The sequence below is a fragment of the Ursus arctos genome, unplaced genomic scaffold, assembly GCF_023065955.2.
Source record: "Ursus arctos isolate Adak ecotype North America unplaced genomic scaffold, UrsArc2.0 scaffold_2, whole genome shotgun sequence".
Lineage (NCBI taxonomy): Eukaryota > Metazoa > Chordata > Mammalia > Carnivora > Ursidae > Ursus > Ursus arctos.
In genome coordinates, this window is record NW_026622874.1 from 12135368 (window position 1) to 12154907 (window position 19540).

A 19540-nucleotide genomic window follows, 5' to 3' on the forward strand; every position below is an offset into this window, starting at 1 on the left:
CGCAGATATGCAAAGGTCTTGCTTTTAAGCCCTAGAGAGTCTCCTGGCTCAGTGCTTCCTCACGGGTGCCTTGCTCTCTCTGCTGAGAGTAAAGACCTCATTGTCTTCCGTAGAGCTGGTGGTGGGCTGCCATTTTGATAAGGGTGGGGGCGGATTAGGCCAAACTGTCTTGTCTTCTTGAGCAAATTATTGTTTGTATATTTGTGCTCAGTCTGGGCTTGAGGGATCTCTTTCTGCAAGCGACAGATCTCTTGCCCGACAGGGACTTGAGCTAGACCCGAAGGGCATTGAGGTGGGAACTGTCTGTGCCACAAGGTGCGGTACACTATGAGGGACACTTGTTGAGTTGATGGGGAGGGTCCTGGGGGTCCCTTCAGCCTGATGAGAAAGCTTGCCAGAGTTCTCCCCATAGGGAAGCAGTGAACCCCCCCGCCCCGCCCAAAGGGCTCTCCCCAGGAGAAAAACGAGGTCAACAACAAAAGGCAAGATTGCCTAGACTCCTACCCCACGTGGGTTAGGAGAAAGCGTGAGGCTCTCGGCACTGCTTGGCAACCCCTCACGCCTCAGGTGACAGTGGCCGCGGATCTGCAGGGACATGGCTCAGTTGTGCTGTCTCGATTCCACCATCAAAGCACAACCCTGAGGTTTGCCTTCCCACATCCTCTTCCCCCATGCTGCTAACCACAGCTCTCCAAACATGCTCTGTATTTCCACTCTTAAATCCTTTCCTCTCCCTTCAAAACCCCCATATCTTCTATGCCCCAGGCTTGGCCTGCTGCAGTGTAATGACTAACTTTAGACCAATAACCCACAGCACCGTGAAGCACCACTTTTGGTGATCTGAATTGTAAATAAGGACACCTGGATGGGGCAATGCTGGACATTTTTTTTTTTTAATGTGAAAGAGCAGTTTGTGAGCTAGTCTTACCCCCCTACAACAATAAACAAATGCTTTCTTGTACATTGAAACTACTTTCTCCTCCTCCTTTCTCACCCTACTGTGTTCTGGTCCCTCTTGGAGCTGTGGACATTTTGTATGTGAGCGGACAGAACTCTCCCTCTCCACGTTATTCCTCCTCCCTGAAGTTCACCCTTCCCGAGTCTGCACCGCTCCCTTCTGACCCTGGCCTTCTTTATGGCATTTATCACAACATGACACCTATTATTACTGAGTTGTATGTGAGCCAACTTCCCCAACTAGTCTGTGAGTCCTCTTGGATGGAGGCCACATCTTATCAGTTTGCAAAATTCATTTTTCCCCCTCTTTCTTTTTCTTTTTCTTCCCCCACCCCAACATCTGTCAAGCACCTATTACACTCTTGGAACTGTTTCGGTTTGCTGGGGATGAGTAAGACACTGGCCCTCTCCTTAAGGGTGTTGTCGACTGGAGGCAGAGAAGATAGATGTACATGCCATACTGTTATGACATAGTGAGATGATTCCTACACTCAAGGAATATACGAGAATTCGTGATAGACCAGAGGAAGGAATGATCAAATCTGCCCAGTGAAAGGAGGTGAAAATACACATATATTAAGCACCCATTCTGTGCCAACTCTCATGACAGCCCTGTGAGTATTATTGTCTCTGTGTGATTCAGAGACAAAGGATCAGAGGCATTAAATAACTATTCAATGATAAATTTTTAAAGTAGTGGAGCCAGTATTTTGATCCAACTTCATTAGACTTTAAAGTCATGGTCTTTCCACAACAACGCTTTACAAAGAAAATGATATTAAAGTTAAATCCTGAAAAGAAGTCTTTGGATGCCTGGATGAAGAGGGGGAGACTGTCACAGGCAGAGGGAGCCTTTGGTGTGAATATACAGAAGTGGGAAATAACAATGCATCTGGTAGTCTCGAGCCCAGGGTAGGCGCTGGAATGGTGGAGGGCCAGTGCGTGAGGTCCAAGTGATGCAGGATGTGGCCAGGTTGGTGGACCAGGAGCTAATTCCCGAACAGCCTTTGTTCTATGGTAAGAAGTTTTGATTTTATACTGTGAGCAATGGAGAGCCAGTGGATGATAGAAAGCAGGGCACCGTTATGATTCCATTTGCATTTAAAATGACCAAGGTAATAGGAATGCCAAGGACAAGTGAGAAGCAGAAAGGCCGGACATGTGCGAGGCCAGAAAGCGAGGGCAGGGCCGATTCTCCTTTCCTGATTTCTGCCTGGCCCTTCCACTGGCACAACCCCACGGGGCACCGGCCACATGGTATTTTATACCAACCTTGCTCCCAGGAGCTGTGCAACTGTCCCACTCCACACCACACAAAGTCTTTCTCCCATGCCTTGTCCTGTGTTTCTGTCATTGTACCTAAAACCCTTGTTTTGCAGTTTTTCAAATTTACTTGCCTCTCTTCTTTTAACAGACTGTGAGCTGCTTCTGAGCAGAGAATAAGTCTCATCTCTTTAATCCCAGTAATTAGCACAGAGTCTGGAACACAGCAGGGACCCCATAAAGATTTCCTGAATGAGTAAACGGTTGAATACAATTCCGTGGGGCTCTGGAGACTTGTGTGGTCATGAGCCACATGTCCCCGAGCCCAGAAACCCAGCCATTTATTATCCGAGTGAATTTCAACAAATCACTTACTCTCATCGAACCTGTTTCCTCAACTCTGAGACAGAAAAACGAAAACCTAATATACGGAATGGGCACGACAAGTAGAAGTAATGTAGCATGCTTGCAGAAGTTTCTAGCCCTAGCAGCTCTTGACAAATGTGTTACGAGCTGTAGTGGATGCTGTCCCTGGCTGCCTCTCGCTGTAACTTCCTCCCTCTTCCCCTGGTGCTCCTCGCACCTTCCAAATAGACCACTTGCTCCGTAAATTCTTGCCTCAGGCACCATTGGTGACATGGAGAATTTTCTTTAAATGTCCAATAAGTATTTCGAAAGCAGATGATAGTTGCATATTTTGGGAAATTCTGAAAACAACTTTTAAAAATGTCATTGGCAGAAGTCTCATGAGGTTTTTTTCTTTTCCTTGATTACAAAACAACAGGGATTATAACCCACATTTTGCTGCCTCGTGATCTGGTCGTGGGTCTCAACTCCCTCCAGGTCCCGTGGTGATAGCCCTCTCTGGTGATAGGGTAGGTCTGTAACCTGGCCCACCAGGGAAGGACTGTGGCATCTTTGTGGTGTTCTGGGAAGAAATCTGTACCTGTGCTGTTTCTTCCTCGGGGAGGCGTTATATGGAACCTCGGCCAGGACATTATTCGTGTAACCTCTTCTTTGTTTCCCTCTCCCTCCTTGCGCCCCGCTCTCCTCCCAACACTCTTCCAGGTGTGGTTTCAGAACCGAAGAGCCAAATTCCGCAGGAATGAGAGAGCCATGCTGGCCAATAAAAACGCTTCCCTCCTCAAATCCTACTCAGGGGACGTGACTGCTGTGGAGCAGCCCATCGTACCTCGTCCTGCTCCACGACCCACCGATTATCTCTCCTGGGGGACGGCCTCTCCGTACAGGTGAATGACTGGCCCACCCCCCCTTGCTCCACCTCCACATGTTGATTCTCAGCGGTCGGTCACGTTCAGAGCTGCTGGTGCGGCTGGCTGACATTTCTTACTGAGTTAACCTCTTCAGAGACATTCAACTTGCTGACACCCCCAGATTTTCACGGGAGATTTCTAGTTGCCCCAGGAGCAGGGTTTGGGGCAGAAGAGAGAGGGGCAGGCCATCAGCAATCTTCTCTTGGACTCAGGAACTCTTGAAAAGGTTTCAAAGATGGGGAAGAATCTAAAAGAAAAGATCATTAAGCTATGCCCAGAGTCCCTCTTGCAACCATTCAGGAACAAAACTTGACTCCATTTCCAAATTTAAGATAGATGTGTTTCATTAAAGTCAAGTAGAAATTTAACTCGTAAGGCTCCAACTGTAGGCTCAAAGGCAAACTTTATGGTAAAACTGATTTTGAATTAAAAGAAGAGAAGGAAGGAATGGAAAAGGAAGGGAGGAAGGAAGGAGAGAGACAGAGAGAGGCAGAGACAGAGAGGGAAGGAGGGAAATCCACTCCCATTCTGATCACGCTCATGGCCACAGTCCCTTGTTAGCAGGTGGGGATGTCTTATGATCCAATATACCTTCCTGTCCTACTGCGAATTCTCATCTCCATATCTGAAGTTCTTTGGGGGTCCGTTGGTCTGTGTGGGGCTTTTAAAATATAAAAACAATGTATAATTTACACTAAACTTTTATATTAAAAAGGTGAAAATTTTTCAAGAAGCAAATAACAGAGTACTATTTCAATTTCTTGGAGAGGCTTTTAACCTCCATTTATTATGCTGTTCAGATAATGCAGGTTAACGCCGAAGGAAAGCTGAGACCCAAGTGCCTAAAGCATCGTCATTGCTCCAAAGTGCCTTTCATTGAGCATAAACCTGACTACTCTTAGAAACCGGGTCAAGGCTGTATGCTCTCTCTGGCCAATGGCAGTGGAGGAAGTATTCGCAAATTCATTTATGATGCTTTTATTTCCTTTTTATTGTGAAGGTTAATTAGTGCTTTAAGGAGAGGTCTTAAACTAATGATAGGAGATTATTTCCCAGCTAAAGCTGAACTCCTGATGTGAAATGCCAAGTTTGTGAAATGCAAATACTTTTTAAAAGTTGATGGTTTTAATCAAAGCATAAGGCCTCACCTACATGGTCTTTCTGTTCCAAATCAGTTCCTTGAAAGAAGTGCCATAAATGTATTTGGAATTTTTTTTTTTAAATCCCCATTGTGAAATGAGCCTGAAATACATTGGTCTTAGAACTTAGAGACCCCATACATGGGAAATTGGAAATTTCTTCAGCTCTCAGATGTAGTAAGCCTTACTGATTTCAAAAGATTCGTCCTTTCTGTATGTCTGATTTAAAATTTAGACTCTTTTCCCATAGGAAAACTACATTTTGAAGACCATTGGAAATCACATATTCTTTAATATTTTAAATAAGTAGAAGACTGCTTTGTTTCTCTGATAAGTATTGGTAGCTCACAGACTCATTAAATGGCTTGGGAAATGGATATGGTTCAAAGCTTGATGTTTCAAGGTCTCTGGTTTGAATTTGGTCACGACCAGAAAGTATTGCTCCTTTTCCTGCCTGGGTCCCAGTTAGGAATGTTTCACACCAGCTCTAACCCACCCCGATGGCTGCCATGTAGTCCTTACCAGTGAGAGTCTGAGGGCAGTGCACTGCGTGGGGAGGGCTGAAATCCTTCCTGAATTAATATTGGATCAGATTGCCTACACCTCAGCCAAGGGTCAGACCCCAGGGCCTGCATCATACATATTTTGTTTATGGGCATCTAACTGAAATTAACATGCAATTGATCTGTGCCTTTTCGGGAAATGTTCTATTTTATTTTGAAAGATTATGTAGAAACGCTAGATACATTTTTAAAAAACATTCATAATTCCACCATCTTGACATACCTAGTTTGTTTATTTTTGCAATTAGAGTTCAGTATTTTATATAGTGTAGTCTCAGTGTACATATTCTGTATTCTGCTGTTTTCATTTAAAAATCATATAAGCGACTGCTTTTTACTCATTTCGTGGTATACTTTTATATAATTTTTTCTCTTAGATACAGAGTTTGTAAAAAAAATAGTTAAAAATCGCATAGAATCTGATTGTTCATATTCTGTATGAAGAATAAATTAATCTCCAGGTAGAAGTAGAAGAATGCTGGTTTAAAACAGTAATTTAATCAATATCAATGTTTTTGACCCAATGTTGACTGAAGTGTTTATATTTTGGTTAATTTCGAAAAGTGGTAAAGCTATTCTGTTACTAGGAGATTTTTCTGCTATGTTTAGAACCAAAATTATGGTTTCACATTTTGAAGCTTGGTAGGAAACATGTCTTGTTTAGGAAACATGAAAGAGAAACAAGTGACACAAAGCAAAGGAAATGACAGACCTTTTGTGTTATAAAAAATTAACTGGCTATTTCTGTTGGTACATTTATGTCAAGTTAGTTATCTCACATGTGACATTCATTAAAAGGCATTTCTTTTGGTTAATCCTTGGAACGCTCCTGTGTGCTAGCTCTGTCCTTGCTCTGGTTCCAAAGAAGAAACTGAACACTTGCCCAAGTTTAAGCCTTCAGCAAGCAGAATAAGACCCAGTGCTCGTGATCCATGTGTCTGTCCAGCATATTAGGCCACATCACCGTATTTTCAATCAAATTAAACCTTATATTATATTGAAAGTAGTAAAAAGGGTGAGACCGGGGAACTGTGTAAACATACCCCTTTGATTCAGTGTCTATCTCAGATCAGTGAAGCGTGCCTGCAGCCAAAAGCCACCTTCTGGGCTGTGTGAGCATCCCCTTGGGATGACTGATGTGGCTTGGTCATGCAGCCCAGGGACGGTGAGCAGACAGTTTTGCCAGAGAGGACGGCTTGCTGACTTCCACAGCTCTCCCCTGGAAGAGGAGAGGAGGAAACCAAGACTCAAAGCAATTGTTTGCATATGGTCAGAATTATGGGATGGGATAGAGCCAACACATTTTTTTCTGGGTGTCTTTTATATCCAGAGTGGCGGCTGTATAATTTATCATCCAAGCTGGGACACTTTTGAGAGTGAAAGGGGAGTGCTATTAATAATGACACCAGAACAACATGCGTAACGAGGACATACAGTTCACCCTATTTGTAGCATGACATGGCCCCGTCCGTTCCCTTGAGCATGTTACAGGTGATGACGTCAGGTAGGCAACTGAGTCATCAGGAGGAGCAAAGCATTCTGTCACACAGACACTACCGTCCTGGCAGGTGTCTTCGTTATCTACCCATCGCCAGTTGAGGGAAGCTTGTTTTTGGCACATACGCCCACTGCTTAGTTTTCCGTAGGCAAAGGAGAGTGCACACGGCACCAGAGGTATAAAAGATTATTTAAAAGACTAACGAATCTTGTGGGGCTTTGCCTCTTGGGGAGCAGCGATCAACCAAATCTCAGACTTTTAACTGTTTTGGCACATACGCCCACTGCTTAGTTTTCCGAAGGCAAAGGAGAGTGCACACGGCACCAGAGGTATAAAAAGATTCGTTAAAAGACTAACGAATCTTGTGGGGCTTTGCCTCTTGGGGAGCAGCGATCAACCAAATCTCAGACTTTTAACTGTTATTCTAGATGAAGTAGTCAAGAAGCCTCTCCCCAGAGACATCCTTTCCTATGGGAGCTAGAGAATGGCCTGGATCTGCAGTGTTGGTCTGCAGTGCCAATTCCAAAGGGAGGACTGGGCTTCAAAGAGAACTAGTGACAGGCGAGAGAGTGGCCAGCTGTCCCTGTCCACGGCTCCCTCCCCCTTCCTTCTCCTCCTCCCCCATTTGATCGTGGTCACGGTGCTGCCTGACATCCGCTGAACGCATTTGGCTCATTTCTCCCTTTCACGCTTTCAAAAATAGATCCTCGTCCCTCCCAAGATGTTGTTTACACGAGGGGCTTCATAACGGATTCTAACGGAAGACACTGAAAAGGTAACTTGTCAGAGGGGGAAGAGGGTGGCTGCTGGGGGCAGGGTTTAAGCGGGAATGAAGTATGTTCAAGAAAGCGGGTCTTGCAGGTTGAGCAATGCCACGAGCGCAGTCCTCAAGTGGGGAGCACTATGGGAAACCAGAGCCGCAGGCGTGTGTGTCCATAAAGTTACGGGTAGCCCGTCTGATAGCCTAGAGCAGGGTTCCTCCAAGATTACTGAGCATGTGACTCACCCAGGATCAGGCTGCAATGCAGACTCATTCTGTAAGTCTGCAGCAGGACTGGGGTCTGCATCTCTAACTTGTGTCCCTGTGATGCTGAGGCTACTGACACTCAGTATGAGGTGACCGTAGGATACGGGGCGGGGGTCGGAAGAACTGTGTTCTTGTCTTGGCTCCTGCTGCTCCCCAGACCGGTTGGATTATGAAGCTCTTACGTAGTCTTGCATCTAAGGTCGAGCTAGCAACGTTTCCCTACTGCACATCTCACAGGGGCGTTTGATTCCAGGTAGTCGATGTGCATTGCAAAAAAGAGATACAAAAGTCCTTAGACAAGAGAAAGATGCAAGGCTCCATGTATAAAAACCTTTCTAGAAAGAAAAGTCGAATATGGCAGAAGGATCCCTGAAACTGCAGTGCAAACTGAAGGCTTAACGTGGGAAACGTGGTCCAAGTTGGGTCTACTTTAAGAGCTAAATATGCATTTAAAAAATCAACTTCTGAATTTCAGAAACAGAAGTTAGAAAAGCTTATTTAAATCACAAAAGATCACTTCCAAAAGGATTTATGGGGTCTCTCTTTAAAAGTAAATTTCCGTAGGAAAGCTGGTGTGGAGTTGTCTTAGATGAAGCAGGTATACCTCTGTTCTCGCACTGACAAAAGCACAAGCCAGAAAGATGGTCTCCAACCTCCATACATCACAGACAGAGTCACAAAAGCCTCATGCTCTACAGCCTTTGGAAAAATCCCAAGCTGGTGAAACCTTAGGATCTCAGGATGACACACAGACTTCTCGGGCTGACAGATTTGTCTTTGGGGGGAAATTTTCAACAGCTTGTCATCATTTGTCCAACAGGGCCAAAGAGAAAACAAAGTTAGAGTTGAAAACTGAGGCGGGCATTATTTTTCCCCCAGAGCTCCTCAATTGTTTGGTGATTTGTGGGGCATACACCACGGGGGATTCAAAAGCAGAGGGGCAGGTGCCCGTAAGTTTCCTGGCTTTAGAATCATTCCGTATATAGAATTTTCCATGCTTCCTTGGTGTTTGGCAGTCATCTGAACATGTTCCTCCTCCTGACAAGCTTTCGGGGTAGGTTGAAATGATCAAAAATGATTTGTCCCCCGTGCAAATGGAACTCGAACCCTGCCGTGGTTAGCATTCTGCTGTCTGTGGCTGAGCTCCATCTGTTAGGAATCTCCAAATAAGGAGATGGAAAAATTTCAAGCTTACTTAAATGTGTCGGCTCTGTACAAGTCCCGGCGCAGAGCTGCTGAGTCAACAGATGGGACACAAGCATTTCTTTTTCATCTCCGATTCCTCAATGCACTTTATTTGGCAATGTAGTTTCTCGGTCACAGACACAAAGAACTGACATTCTTAAAAACTCGAGAGAGATGACGCTTTTGCCAAATCCTATAAACCCAGTCCCTGTACTCGGCTCGTGTCTGCATCCTGTTAGAGGAGCAGGTGGTCCCTAGAAGGTAGGACCAGTGGGCGGGATCTCTTAGTGTTGATAAGCAGGCCCTTGGTGTTATCATGTGCTTAATCGATTCAAATCACTTCGTTTCTCTCGTACTTTCTGATCCTGGGAAGCTTGATCCTGTGTAGGAATGAGTGGTCATTTTACATTTTTGAATGGCCCTATAAAATTGGTTGAAAACAGCTAATTAACCCTCCTTGGTTTCATCTTGTGAGAAAACGTTTCACGGTTCACTCTCTTCTCCTAACATTGACCTTCCTAAGTTTTGGCGGCATTGAAAACAGGTGGTCACGAACAATCTTTCACACTGGCAGCCAGTCAGGGCTCTCTTGCATCTGTTGTCACTCTGGGAAGTGGGTCCTCTCCAACTTACTTTTCATGCTGTTTTTAAAGCATGACTAAGCCGCTCTGGAGTACCCACTCATTAGTTCTGTCTTCTCTGACCTGTCGCAAGTCTTGCTTGTCACTGGTATGTCAACGGACTGCCCACTGCATGCCTCCATGGCTCTTTTAGTGCAAGTGGAGAAACTAGACCCATGTCAAACTACCGGAGGGAGCACAGACTTGTAATTCTTTAGTACGTGCACAAAATATCAGTGTGGTCTCTACTTGCAGGGTTATATATTCTAAACACTGGTTAAGAGGCTATGGAGTAAGACTGGCTCTGTTCTTTTATCCTATTTCTTAGAGTTACACAATGTGCTGGGGTAAGTTGGATTCATTTTCGAAGGTTTATAAGTTTCCTAAACGTTTATCAAGGGCAAATGTTATCATTTATTAAGCTCCTAGGGAATTGCAAAGCTCATTCATTAATATCAGCTGCTTTTTTAATCTTCATGTCCCACTAACTTGAGGGCTGCCTACAAGGCATTGTCACAGTGTCGCTAATGCAGTGGTGTCCTTGTAACGGCACCACGGTACCATTGGACAAGGGTACTTTCTCGACTCTAGAAACTCAGGCTTCCATTGAAGGGAAAATGTCCTAGTGAAAATCCGATTTCCTGTGCAATGTATAACTCTAATTTGCATTGATTTGGTTTTGAGTTGGAAAATGGATTATTTTCTGGCCTGCATTAGAGAGAGAATCTCAGTATTTCCAAGAGTTGTGTTACCATATAAAGTCTTCAGACTAGATATCAGACGAAGTTAGTAAATTATGAAGCAACCATAGCAAAAGTGGCTGTAAAATAGGTAATGCTGAAGTCACAGCTATAGTAGACATTTCTAGAAAACAGTAATAACGTCTTCAGTAAACAAAAATAATCCCCCAAGTTTCCGGTCCCCTTTGTCTACTATAGAAAATGGACTACAAATCTCTATTAAATAGGATTTTGCTTGCCTAGTGCCTCAAAGGCTGGAAAACAGACCCCTTAGAAAATTAGGTCAAATACTTGAAAGAGCAATACTCCATGACAATCCACAATTTACCGTCAGAGAATTTTTTTCTTTATGCTTTCTCATAAAGTTTTAGCCTTCTGTTTCCAGAAGCCATTCAATTTTATTCTCACTGTTTAACAAATAACACAGATATCTCACCACTTCAGCTCCTCTTTTGTGTACTTTAAATGGTACTATGTACCATCTTCAGGATTTAATTCTCTTACAGAAACCTGGTCGAGAAAGGCTGATTTGGTTCATTTCATGATCCATAACTTAGGACTATTTCCCAAACCCGATTGTCTCTTTTCTCAACTGCTTACATCTTTGATTTCATTGAAACCTTAGGCTTCATTATATCCTAGCAATTTCTTGAGTGTAGGATTTACGGGTTTGCATATATTTCTGGTAGTGTCTTGAATGGAAGCAAGTAATTCATATAGAAATTAAATGAGGATATGTACATGGGTTTGGTAAATAAATGAAAATTGTTGGTATATTACTAAAAACAAAACAAAACAAACAAACAAAACTTGTCTCATTTTAACAAGTTGTTTCTGATCATTTATCTCACTCCTAATTGAAACGTGTATCAACCGGGGACTCTTTTTCTGCCCTTTTGGTAGACAGAGGTAAAAGTGATAGTCTGTTGTATAATTCTAACCTGTACTTATATTTGCTCATTTTTTACTATTAAAAGGTATTTTTGCTGGATCAAGAATATGTAGTCATCAGCTCCTGCTTCTGTCCCGTCCCTTCGATTTTGCTCATTCTATTAAGAGAGCAAAATTAATAGGAAGGACTACTTCCTAATGATAAAAGCATATTGGTAAAACATTTTTTAAAGATTTTATTTATTTATTTGAGAGAAAGAGTGATTGAGAAAGAGGGAGAGCTCAAATGGGGGGGAGGAACAGAGGGAGACAGAGAAGCAGACTCCCCGCTGAGCAGGGACCCAGACATGGGGCTCAATCCCAGGACCCTGAGATCATGACCTGAGCCAAAGGCAGAGGCTTAACTGACTGAGCCACCCAGGTGCTCCTGGTAAAACATTTTGAAAAAAATCATTCACAGCAGGATGACAGAGATCATTGACATTGAGCAGGAATCCGTTTAATCATACTAGATATTTCTCAGTTATCTATTCGTTAAATACTTTCTTGAGTGTCAGATACGTGCCAGACACGATGTTTGCTCTACCTGGGGATATAGTGGCGAACGAGGTCAGATGTGGTGTCTCATCTATGGGCTTAGAGTTGAGGAATTGAAATAAGTGCTAAAAGGGAAATTACAGGATGCTCTAGGAGAACTAGCTTTGTGTAGACGGTTAAGAACATCTGCCCAGAAATGGGTAAGACTGAAGCAGGTAAAAACGAAGTGGAAGAATGTAGGATTCTTTTGGAACCCTACTGAGTCTTCCTCCTTCTGCCTTAAGACACACACACACACACACACCCCAGTGCTATAAGTATTTCAAATTAAGGATGTGTGTTTCTGGAGAGACCTAGTGATCTGGGACTAATTATATTTCATTAACCTAATTTTCCTGGGTTAATTGCTAGTAAGTGAGCTGAAATAGGCTATTGTGAGTCTTGACTATAAGTTTCGACTATATGGCCTCCAAAATAAGGATTCATGACACAGTGTCTCTATTTGTAGAGTAGCTTTAGTTTTCTCTCATTCTGGTCTGTCACTGGATCCCCAGAACCACAAATTCCTGTGTGGCTGGTAAAATTGCACTGGAATGCAGGCGACAGCGGAGCGCATGTCATTCCGTTTATACGTCTGTCTCATTTCAGGCTTCAGTTGAAAGGGATTTTGCTAATCTTAGAAACAACTAGAAACATTTTCATTTAATTAAAATGAGTTCCCTTTTAACTGTTTAGTAGACAGTAATGAATAATTTGCCTCCAAGTCTAAGAGACCCTTACTTTTTCCTTTAAAAGAAATTCATGGATTCGATTAACAGAAAACCACCAAATGCACATTTCTGTCCAGCTGCATTTCTAGGTCTTAATTACCATCTCTGACAATGAAAAACAACTTCAGGATTTTCTCAGGAATAAGGACAAAAAAACCCAGTTATCTCTGAGGACAGCAATCCTGAAACTGGCTGGAGTCCTTGCTTGTTTATCAAGGGGATTTAAACATTTCCCAAATAACTGACCCAAGAGGCATCCTGAGCTCCTCAAGTCCGTTTGAGAAGAAGCTACAATAAAATCAAGGCCAGTTGGGATAGGAAGCTCTGGATTTAGCAATACTTAGTGCTACCAGCCATTGAATCAGGAACGGGTTGCTCAACGGGTCTCAAGTACACTATTTAGCATGGTCTCCATTGATGACCCAAAATATGTCAGACTTCAAGTCAACTACTTAGAGTGCAGAGGGCAAAATGCCCTTTCCTTTTCAAATGCCTGCTTTTCTTGCTCGCTGCTCCCACAGGCTGGTGATGGAGGCAGGAAGAGAGATTGAATACTGTTTCAGTTGGTCGGCCGATGAAACATCGTGCTATTCAACATAAGCAGCTTTCTCCTCTCACCCCAGAAATAAATCATTACTCACCGTGGCCAACACGGCGAATACCTCTCCCCGCCCTCTTCCACTCTCCTCTGCTTTCCCTTGCCCTTCCGAACACTGCCATCCTTTCCCAAGTGCCTTAGACCCATGGAAATCTGGGGCTGAAAGGGACCTCAGAGGTCATCCATCCAGCCCACCCGGCCCCACCTGCCCCGTGCTGAGACTTGCATCCATCTGGGGCACAGACTTGCAGCTTCGTGAAACTAATGCCTGTTATTCTCCCCGCTCTCTCCTTTGTCCCTACAGCGCCATGGCTACTTACTCTGCCACATGTGCCAACAATAGCCCTGCACAGGGCATCAACATGGCCAACAGCATTGCCAACCTGAGACTGAAGGCCAAGGAATATAGTTTACAGAGGAACCAGGTGCCAACAGTCAACTGAGGAAAAAAAATAATTAAACAGGCCTAAGAAGAAATCAAAAACCATAAGACACCTATCCTGCTCTGTCATTCTTCATCCGCTGGAAAAAATAAATAAATAAAAACAAACATACAAAAAAAACCTGAACTAAAATATTGGGACCATGGCAGAGAAAAGCAGGAGAGGAGCAAAATGAAAATTAGTTAACCAATGTTTCTCCTCCCTCTGGGATACCACCACCACTGGTTTCTGCGTGTGTTAATTTTGTTTTTCCTTCTACTCATGCGCTTTGCTTTAATATACTCCAAGCTTCTTCAGTTAGGTTCAGCCCACCCACCCCCATGATCTATGGGTTAAAACAAAACAAAACAAAACAAAACAAAACAAAACAAAAAAAACCTACAGCAGCCAAAGAAACCGTATCTATATTCAGAATCATTGTCTAGCGTCTCCTCAGTGACCTGTTTGAACCTCAGTGCCTTGCCCTATCCTTCGTCCCAGTTCTCTGTATAGAAGCTCTAGGAACTTCTGAAAAGCCAAAGTCTTTCTGAAGAATCTGTGCCAGACACGATTTCCTGTCTCATTGTCTCCAGGTCTGTTGGTCATGGTAAGGCTTTTCCATCAGCTACTGTTAAAAAAGCAAGTATAGACATCTGGTCACTGGCTTGTTTGATCCAATGTGATTGGTTGTGTCTGGCTGATTCAGAGCTCTAAGCTGTAGATCTAAGCTCTTCATATAAGCTATAGATTTAAGCTCTAAGCTGTAGATGATAATATCACCATCACCACCACCCCTCACCCCCATCCAGGCAATCAGCTCTCTTAAATTAAAGATATTTGTTGTTTCTCAATAATTTGCTGTCACAGGCTTGACACTCGAGAGAGGGAGAGAAATTTCTTTAGGAAAACAAAGACTGAGTTGTGACAGGCATGGCCTACATCTCTTTAGTGCCTTAAGGATAGTCAGATGCACACTTATATATATACTGTATATATTTATATATTTTATATATATATATATAAAATATTCTTGCAAGCTTGAGTTTGCAGTTTCTCAAACACTACCAAAAGCAAATTTCACACCCTCACCACTGTCCTTAATCTCTACAGTGATGAGGGGTTTTTAGGGACCTTGTTTCCTTTCTTTCTTGACACAAAATTCTCATTAAGGCCACAGAGCAATTAATAGGGCATCTGTTTGAGAACAGGTCTCATTTTCACATTAAGGCTTTAAATAAATTAGACCCTATTTGAGGCTATAAAAATGTTCTTGGGTTTGGAGCCTGAGCTCTGGTGGAATGGTAATGTATCCTGATACACCTTGGGAATTACGCTTAGAGGAGGGAAAGCCATGTCATCATCTGCCCCTTCTCCGCTCAACAGGAATCTGAAAGACACGTGTTTAAATGGAATCCTTAAAGTCTTGTCTAAATTCGAAAAATTTAAAAGGCAACTGTGGGCTATTCTTTTACTAATACTTTGAAATAAAGTTTAGTGCCTAGGGCTGTGAGCCAGGACTGACCTGTCTTTGTTTCTTTCTTTTTGTCTCCAGCTGTGCTTTTGTAACTTGTCAGGTGGACTAGACCAAACCACACCACCATGCTGTGCCTCAGTTTACCTTTTTGTAAAATGGGTTTAACAATACTTACCTACCTCACAGGGGTGTTGTGAGGCTCTATTCATTTGCTCCTTCATTCTTTCCTGTATTCTCTGTTTGTGCAGCACTTTGTAGCCATGGGAGGAAAGGGACTATAAAAGTATACAATGTTAATGGAAGGATACGGTACCTGGAAGCCTTGTTTTCTAGCAAGGAAATGCTACCTTGCTGTAAATACTTATAGCCTTGTATTTGGAAATGAGAAATAGGTTTATATTTACAGACCTCTCAAAAATCACATCACTTGACCAAAGAATAATTTAAGATACACAGAACAGACATATTTTTGACATATTTTTATCCTGACCAGGTTGGTTCTAATAACTTCGGTTATCAGTAATTAAAAAGCTTTAGATTGGTTTTGGCCAAATATGCCAACTCTGAGTGACAGGCATGGACTGTTGAGTTTAAGATGCACTTTCAGCACACATTTGTTCCCCCCTCGGCCTATCAAGTTGAGCTAATGGTGGTATTTTTTCAGCCAAACAGCCACCAATCTGAAAATGTATTTTAAATGTTGAATCTGTACTACTTTTAATAACAAGAAGAAAGCCCATCTTCTTGCATTTTGCTTTCATCCACTGATTCCCTCTTCTTTTAGCATACTATTAGAATATTTCTTACTGATGTTTCATGTAGGCTGGCTGAACACCACATATTACTTGCTTCCTAAGGAGTCCCTCGACTAATTCTTTTGTCCCACTAGTCGCTACGGATTATCAAGATCCAAAGGAACAGTGTAGTCTAACAGATGAAAATGTTCTTTGTGAAATGAGTGAGATCCAAGAAATTGGTGAATTTTTGGAGTTTGGACTTTGGGGAGAATAGCTAAAAGTGAGTTTGGGTTATAGTGCAGAGAACAGAAGTGATACATGACTAGATGTTGCTAGGAAAGGGGAATTTCCAAAGAGGGAGGAAAGGAGTAGAAGATCATGTGAAACAAAGTCATTCGAAGCTTTCATCCTGACATCCGTTTTCAGTGGTGAACAGAAAAGCCTGAACCCAAAACCCAAACACTATGTGAAACTGGGCAGTTTTACCACCAATGCCTGGGAAGCGATGTCTGGGAAAATCAGAGGGTAGCCAGAGCTGGTCAGCCATAGGAATTTTCATCGCTAGCGAATCAACACCACCGACATTTATTATCTAAACACCTGATCAAGAAGTATACACACGAGACAAGCACTCAGTATTGTCCATTTATTATTGATTTTTTTAAAGTAGAAGTTTGATATATGATTTAGAGGAGTAAACTTTTGGCTTCCAAGCCAGGTCTCAACAGAGGGCCTCAGGCCAACAAAGTTCCAAGGCACACCCCCTGTTCCTCGCCATCATTATACCCAGATGCAAACTATCTGTCTGTGTCCCCAATCCCTCCCCAAACAAGATGCTGATTTGTAGGATACTTGGCAGGTTAAGTCAAACCAAAAGAGGTGATTGAATAAAAAAGGGAATGACACTTAGGGCATAAAGATCTCATAAGAAATGTAATATGTAAATTATATCTTGCTTTATGATGTAAAATATACATTGTTTGCGCTAGAATAGAAATGATTCCTTTTCAATAAAAAGAAGAAGGACACTACTCTGCGGTCTTTTATTATATATATTTGAGTCTACTGATTCTTTTCTCTTTGAACTTCAAAAATAGATCTGCTAGGACCTAAGGGTACGTGCAGGAAAGGGTGAAGATGAGAGGGATTTATGAATAGATCTTTTATTGAAGTGTGATGGTATTTCCTAAAAATGAAAATGATCAATTCCTCAAAAGCAAAGACAATGGTGGGAGGGAGAGGGGGCACTTATTGGTATAACGGATAAAGTGAAACTTTTATGAAAATTTAGTTATTTTTTACCCACTTCTTTAGAATCCACAATACCAGCTATGTATGACAAAACAGACAAAATATAAAGCACAGACTTTTATTTTAGAATAAAGAAGTAACAGAGTAAAATGTAAGCACCTATTGTGTTTAGTGCTGAGTGTGTGGTAATGGGGGAGGAAATAGTAAACCAAATTGGGAGAGTTGGGTTCTGTTTTCATACAGATTAAGATCTGATTTAAAAGGGAACTCTATGAGGAACCAATGTATGCAACAGTTCAAGACAATGAATGAATGTGTCAAACAAATAGAGTAGACAGGAGTCCAGAAGAGGAAGAAAGAAACACTGAGCTGAAGTGGGAGAGGATTTCACGGAAGAACTGGGACTGTTTAATCAGCTGCGACTGGGAGGAGAGGAGGTGCTGCTTTCAAGTCGGAGGGCATAAGAGGGATAAAGGTGGGAACACAGGAAGGAGGAATTTGTGTTCAGGGACCATGGCAATATGGGCCCAGACGGGATGGAGGGTTTATTTTGAAGCCGTGTGGAAGAAAACACTGGAGATTGAAATTGAGTCTTCATCTTGCAGAGTATGGTGTGTCAGGACAAAGGAGTTTGGAATTTTGCTCAGGCTATAGAAATCCATTGAAAGTTATTAAACAGGAAAAAAAAAAGAGGTCATGCAAAAATACTACTTTATAGCATTATTGTAGTAAAGAATGAAGATAAACCAGAGCAGAACAAGAACTAGAAGCAGAAGAACAATTACAAAGGGGACAAAAAGCAAAGGTTGAATAGGAAATATCTTGCAAGGAAAGAATCAACAAGACAGGAGTAAGAGAATAGTGTCTAAGATAATACTGGTTTGAAACCTGGAAACTAGGAGAACGAATCACAGACAAAACTGACAAAAATCAACAGAAACCGTGCAGACCCAGGGACAAAAGGCAGTAATTGTAGTTTTAGGTGTGTTAACTGAATTTGAAAACCGAAATGTAAGATAAGATATGAAAGTTTGGCTTGAGACCAACGTCAAGGATGGATATAGAATTTTGGGATTCATCTCTAAGGAGGTGATACCTTGAGGTGCAAGAACGAATGAGTTCTTCAAGAGGAGAGAGCATCATTGTGCTTCCATTGGAAATCTAGTGGACCCCTGAACAACACACTTTTGAAATGTGCAGATTCACTTATATGTGGATTTTTTACAGCACAGTACTGTAAATATATTTTCTTTTCCTTACTATTTTCTTTTTTTTTTTTTAAGACTTTATTTGAGAGACAGAGAGAGAGGGAGGACAAGCAGGGCAGAAGGAGATGCAGACTCCCCGCTGAGCAGGGAGCCTGATGAGGGGCTCGATCCCAGGACCCTGAAATCATGACCTGAGCCAAAGGCAGACGCTTCACCAACTGAGCCCCTTTATGATATTCTTAATAACATTTTCCTTTGTCTAGCTTACTAATTTATTGTAAAGATACAGAATATAATACATATACAAAATTTGTGTCAGTAGACTTTTTCTGTCCTTGGTAAGGCTTCTGGTCAAGGGTAGGCTATTCATAGTTAAGTTTTAGGGGAGTTGAATGTTTTACATGGATTTTTTACTGCACCGGGGGCAGTGCTCCTCCTAATCCCATGTTGCTCCGAGGGTCAACTGTAGTTTCAGCCCAGGGAGGAAGATTAGACTTTGCAGAACATCTACACTGGAAGAGAGAGCTACAGAAGGCAATTTACAAGGAGCTGTTTGAGAAATAGGAGGAAGATCAGCTTGTTTGTTATCCCAGAGTTAAGAAAAGAGAGTCTCAAAGAGAAGGGGATGTTTAGCATACTCAACTGCTGTAGAGCAGACCAGCCTAACTGGGGATGTAAGAAGGGCCATTGGAGGCCATTTTCTTGAGTACAGTTTACTACATACAGTGCTGGAGGAAGAAGGTACATTTTGACAAATCATGGTGAGAATGAATGCTTTAAAAAATGGAAATGGAAGCAGTGGTTTATAGACCACTTCCTTGAGACACTTCAACAGTGAAAGTTTATTAATAAGGATTCTTTTAGCTGCAGGTGGCAGAGACCTACCAACTGGTTCAAATCACAAAGGATTTTATGTAAAACCCACTAGGGTTGCCCACTGAACCCAAACAAGTATTGCTGGAGCCAGAGCAGCTCCTGGGATCCCAGACGCTGGAATGAGGCCTTTACCCTTAGACCAGGCAAGGTCCATACACCCTGCCCGGAGCCCAGCAGCACTCTTCCGACTGTGTGCCCCCTCTGGGCAACAAATTTGCAGGGCCAGCTGGATGTGCTCACCTGGAACCTGCAGTCGTAATTATAGACCATCTTTCAGGCACTTGGGATTTAGAATTTCCTGTCCCAATAATCTGGAGCCCACTTTCAGGACCCCCACAGGCCTCTCTTCCCGGGACCACTGTTTGTGGGCATCAGGGTGTGTAAATGGATCTCGGATATACACAATGCTGTTGCCTCAAACCTTTGTATGTGGAGGTCTGTTTTTTGGTGCAGGATGGGCTGATGTGAAAAGAGAAGTGGGCAGGCCACAGGCTGGGGTTCTAGGGTCTG

At 42.7% G+C, this 19540-nt stretch overlaps 1 protein-coding gene across 3 annotated transcripts in view; it reads left to right on the plus strand.

Moving 5' to 3' along the window:
* Positions 1-19540, plus strand: part of PRRX1 (paired related homeobox 1) — an 82314-nt gene that overhangs the window by 58001 nt on the left and 4773 nt on the right. The window contains exons 3-5 of one of the 3 annotated variants that reach the window (XM_026509397.4): positions 3289-3470; positions 7398-7469; positions 13367-13413. In XM_026509397.4, coding sequence (XP_026365182.1) covers positions 3289-3470; positions 7398-7452 — 237 coding nt within the window. In that variant the 3' untranslated portion in view covers positions 7453-7469; positions 13367-13413. Of the gene's footprint in view, positions 1-3288; positions 3471-7397; positions 7470-13366; positions 16727-19540 lie in introns of those variants that run through there. The other 2 variants (XM_057315761.1, XM_026509396.4) reach the window with 2 other exon arrangements.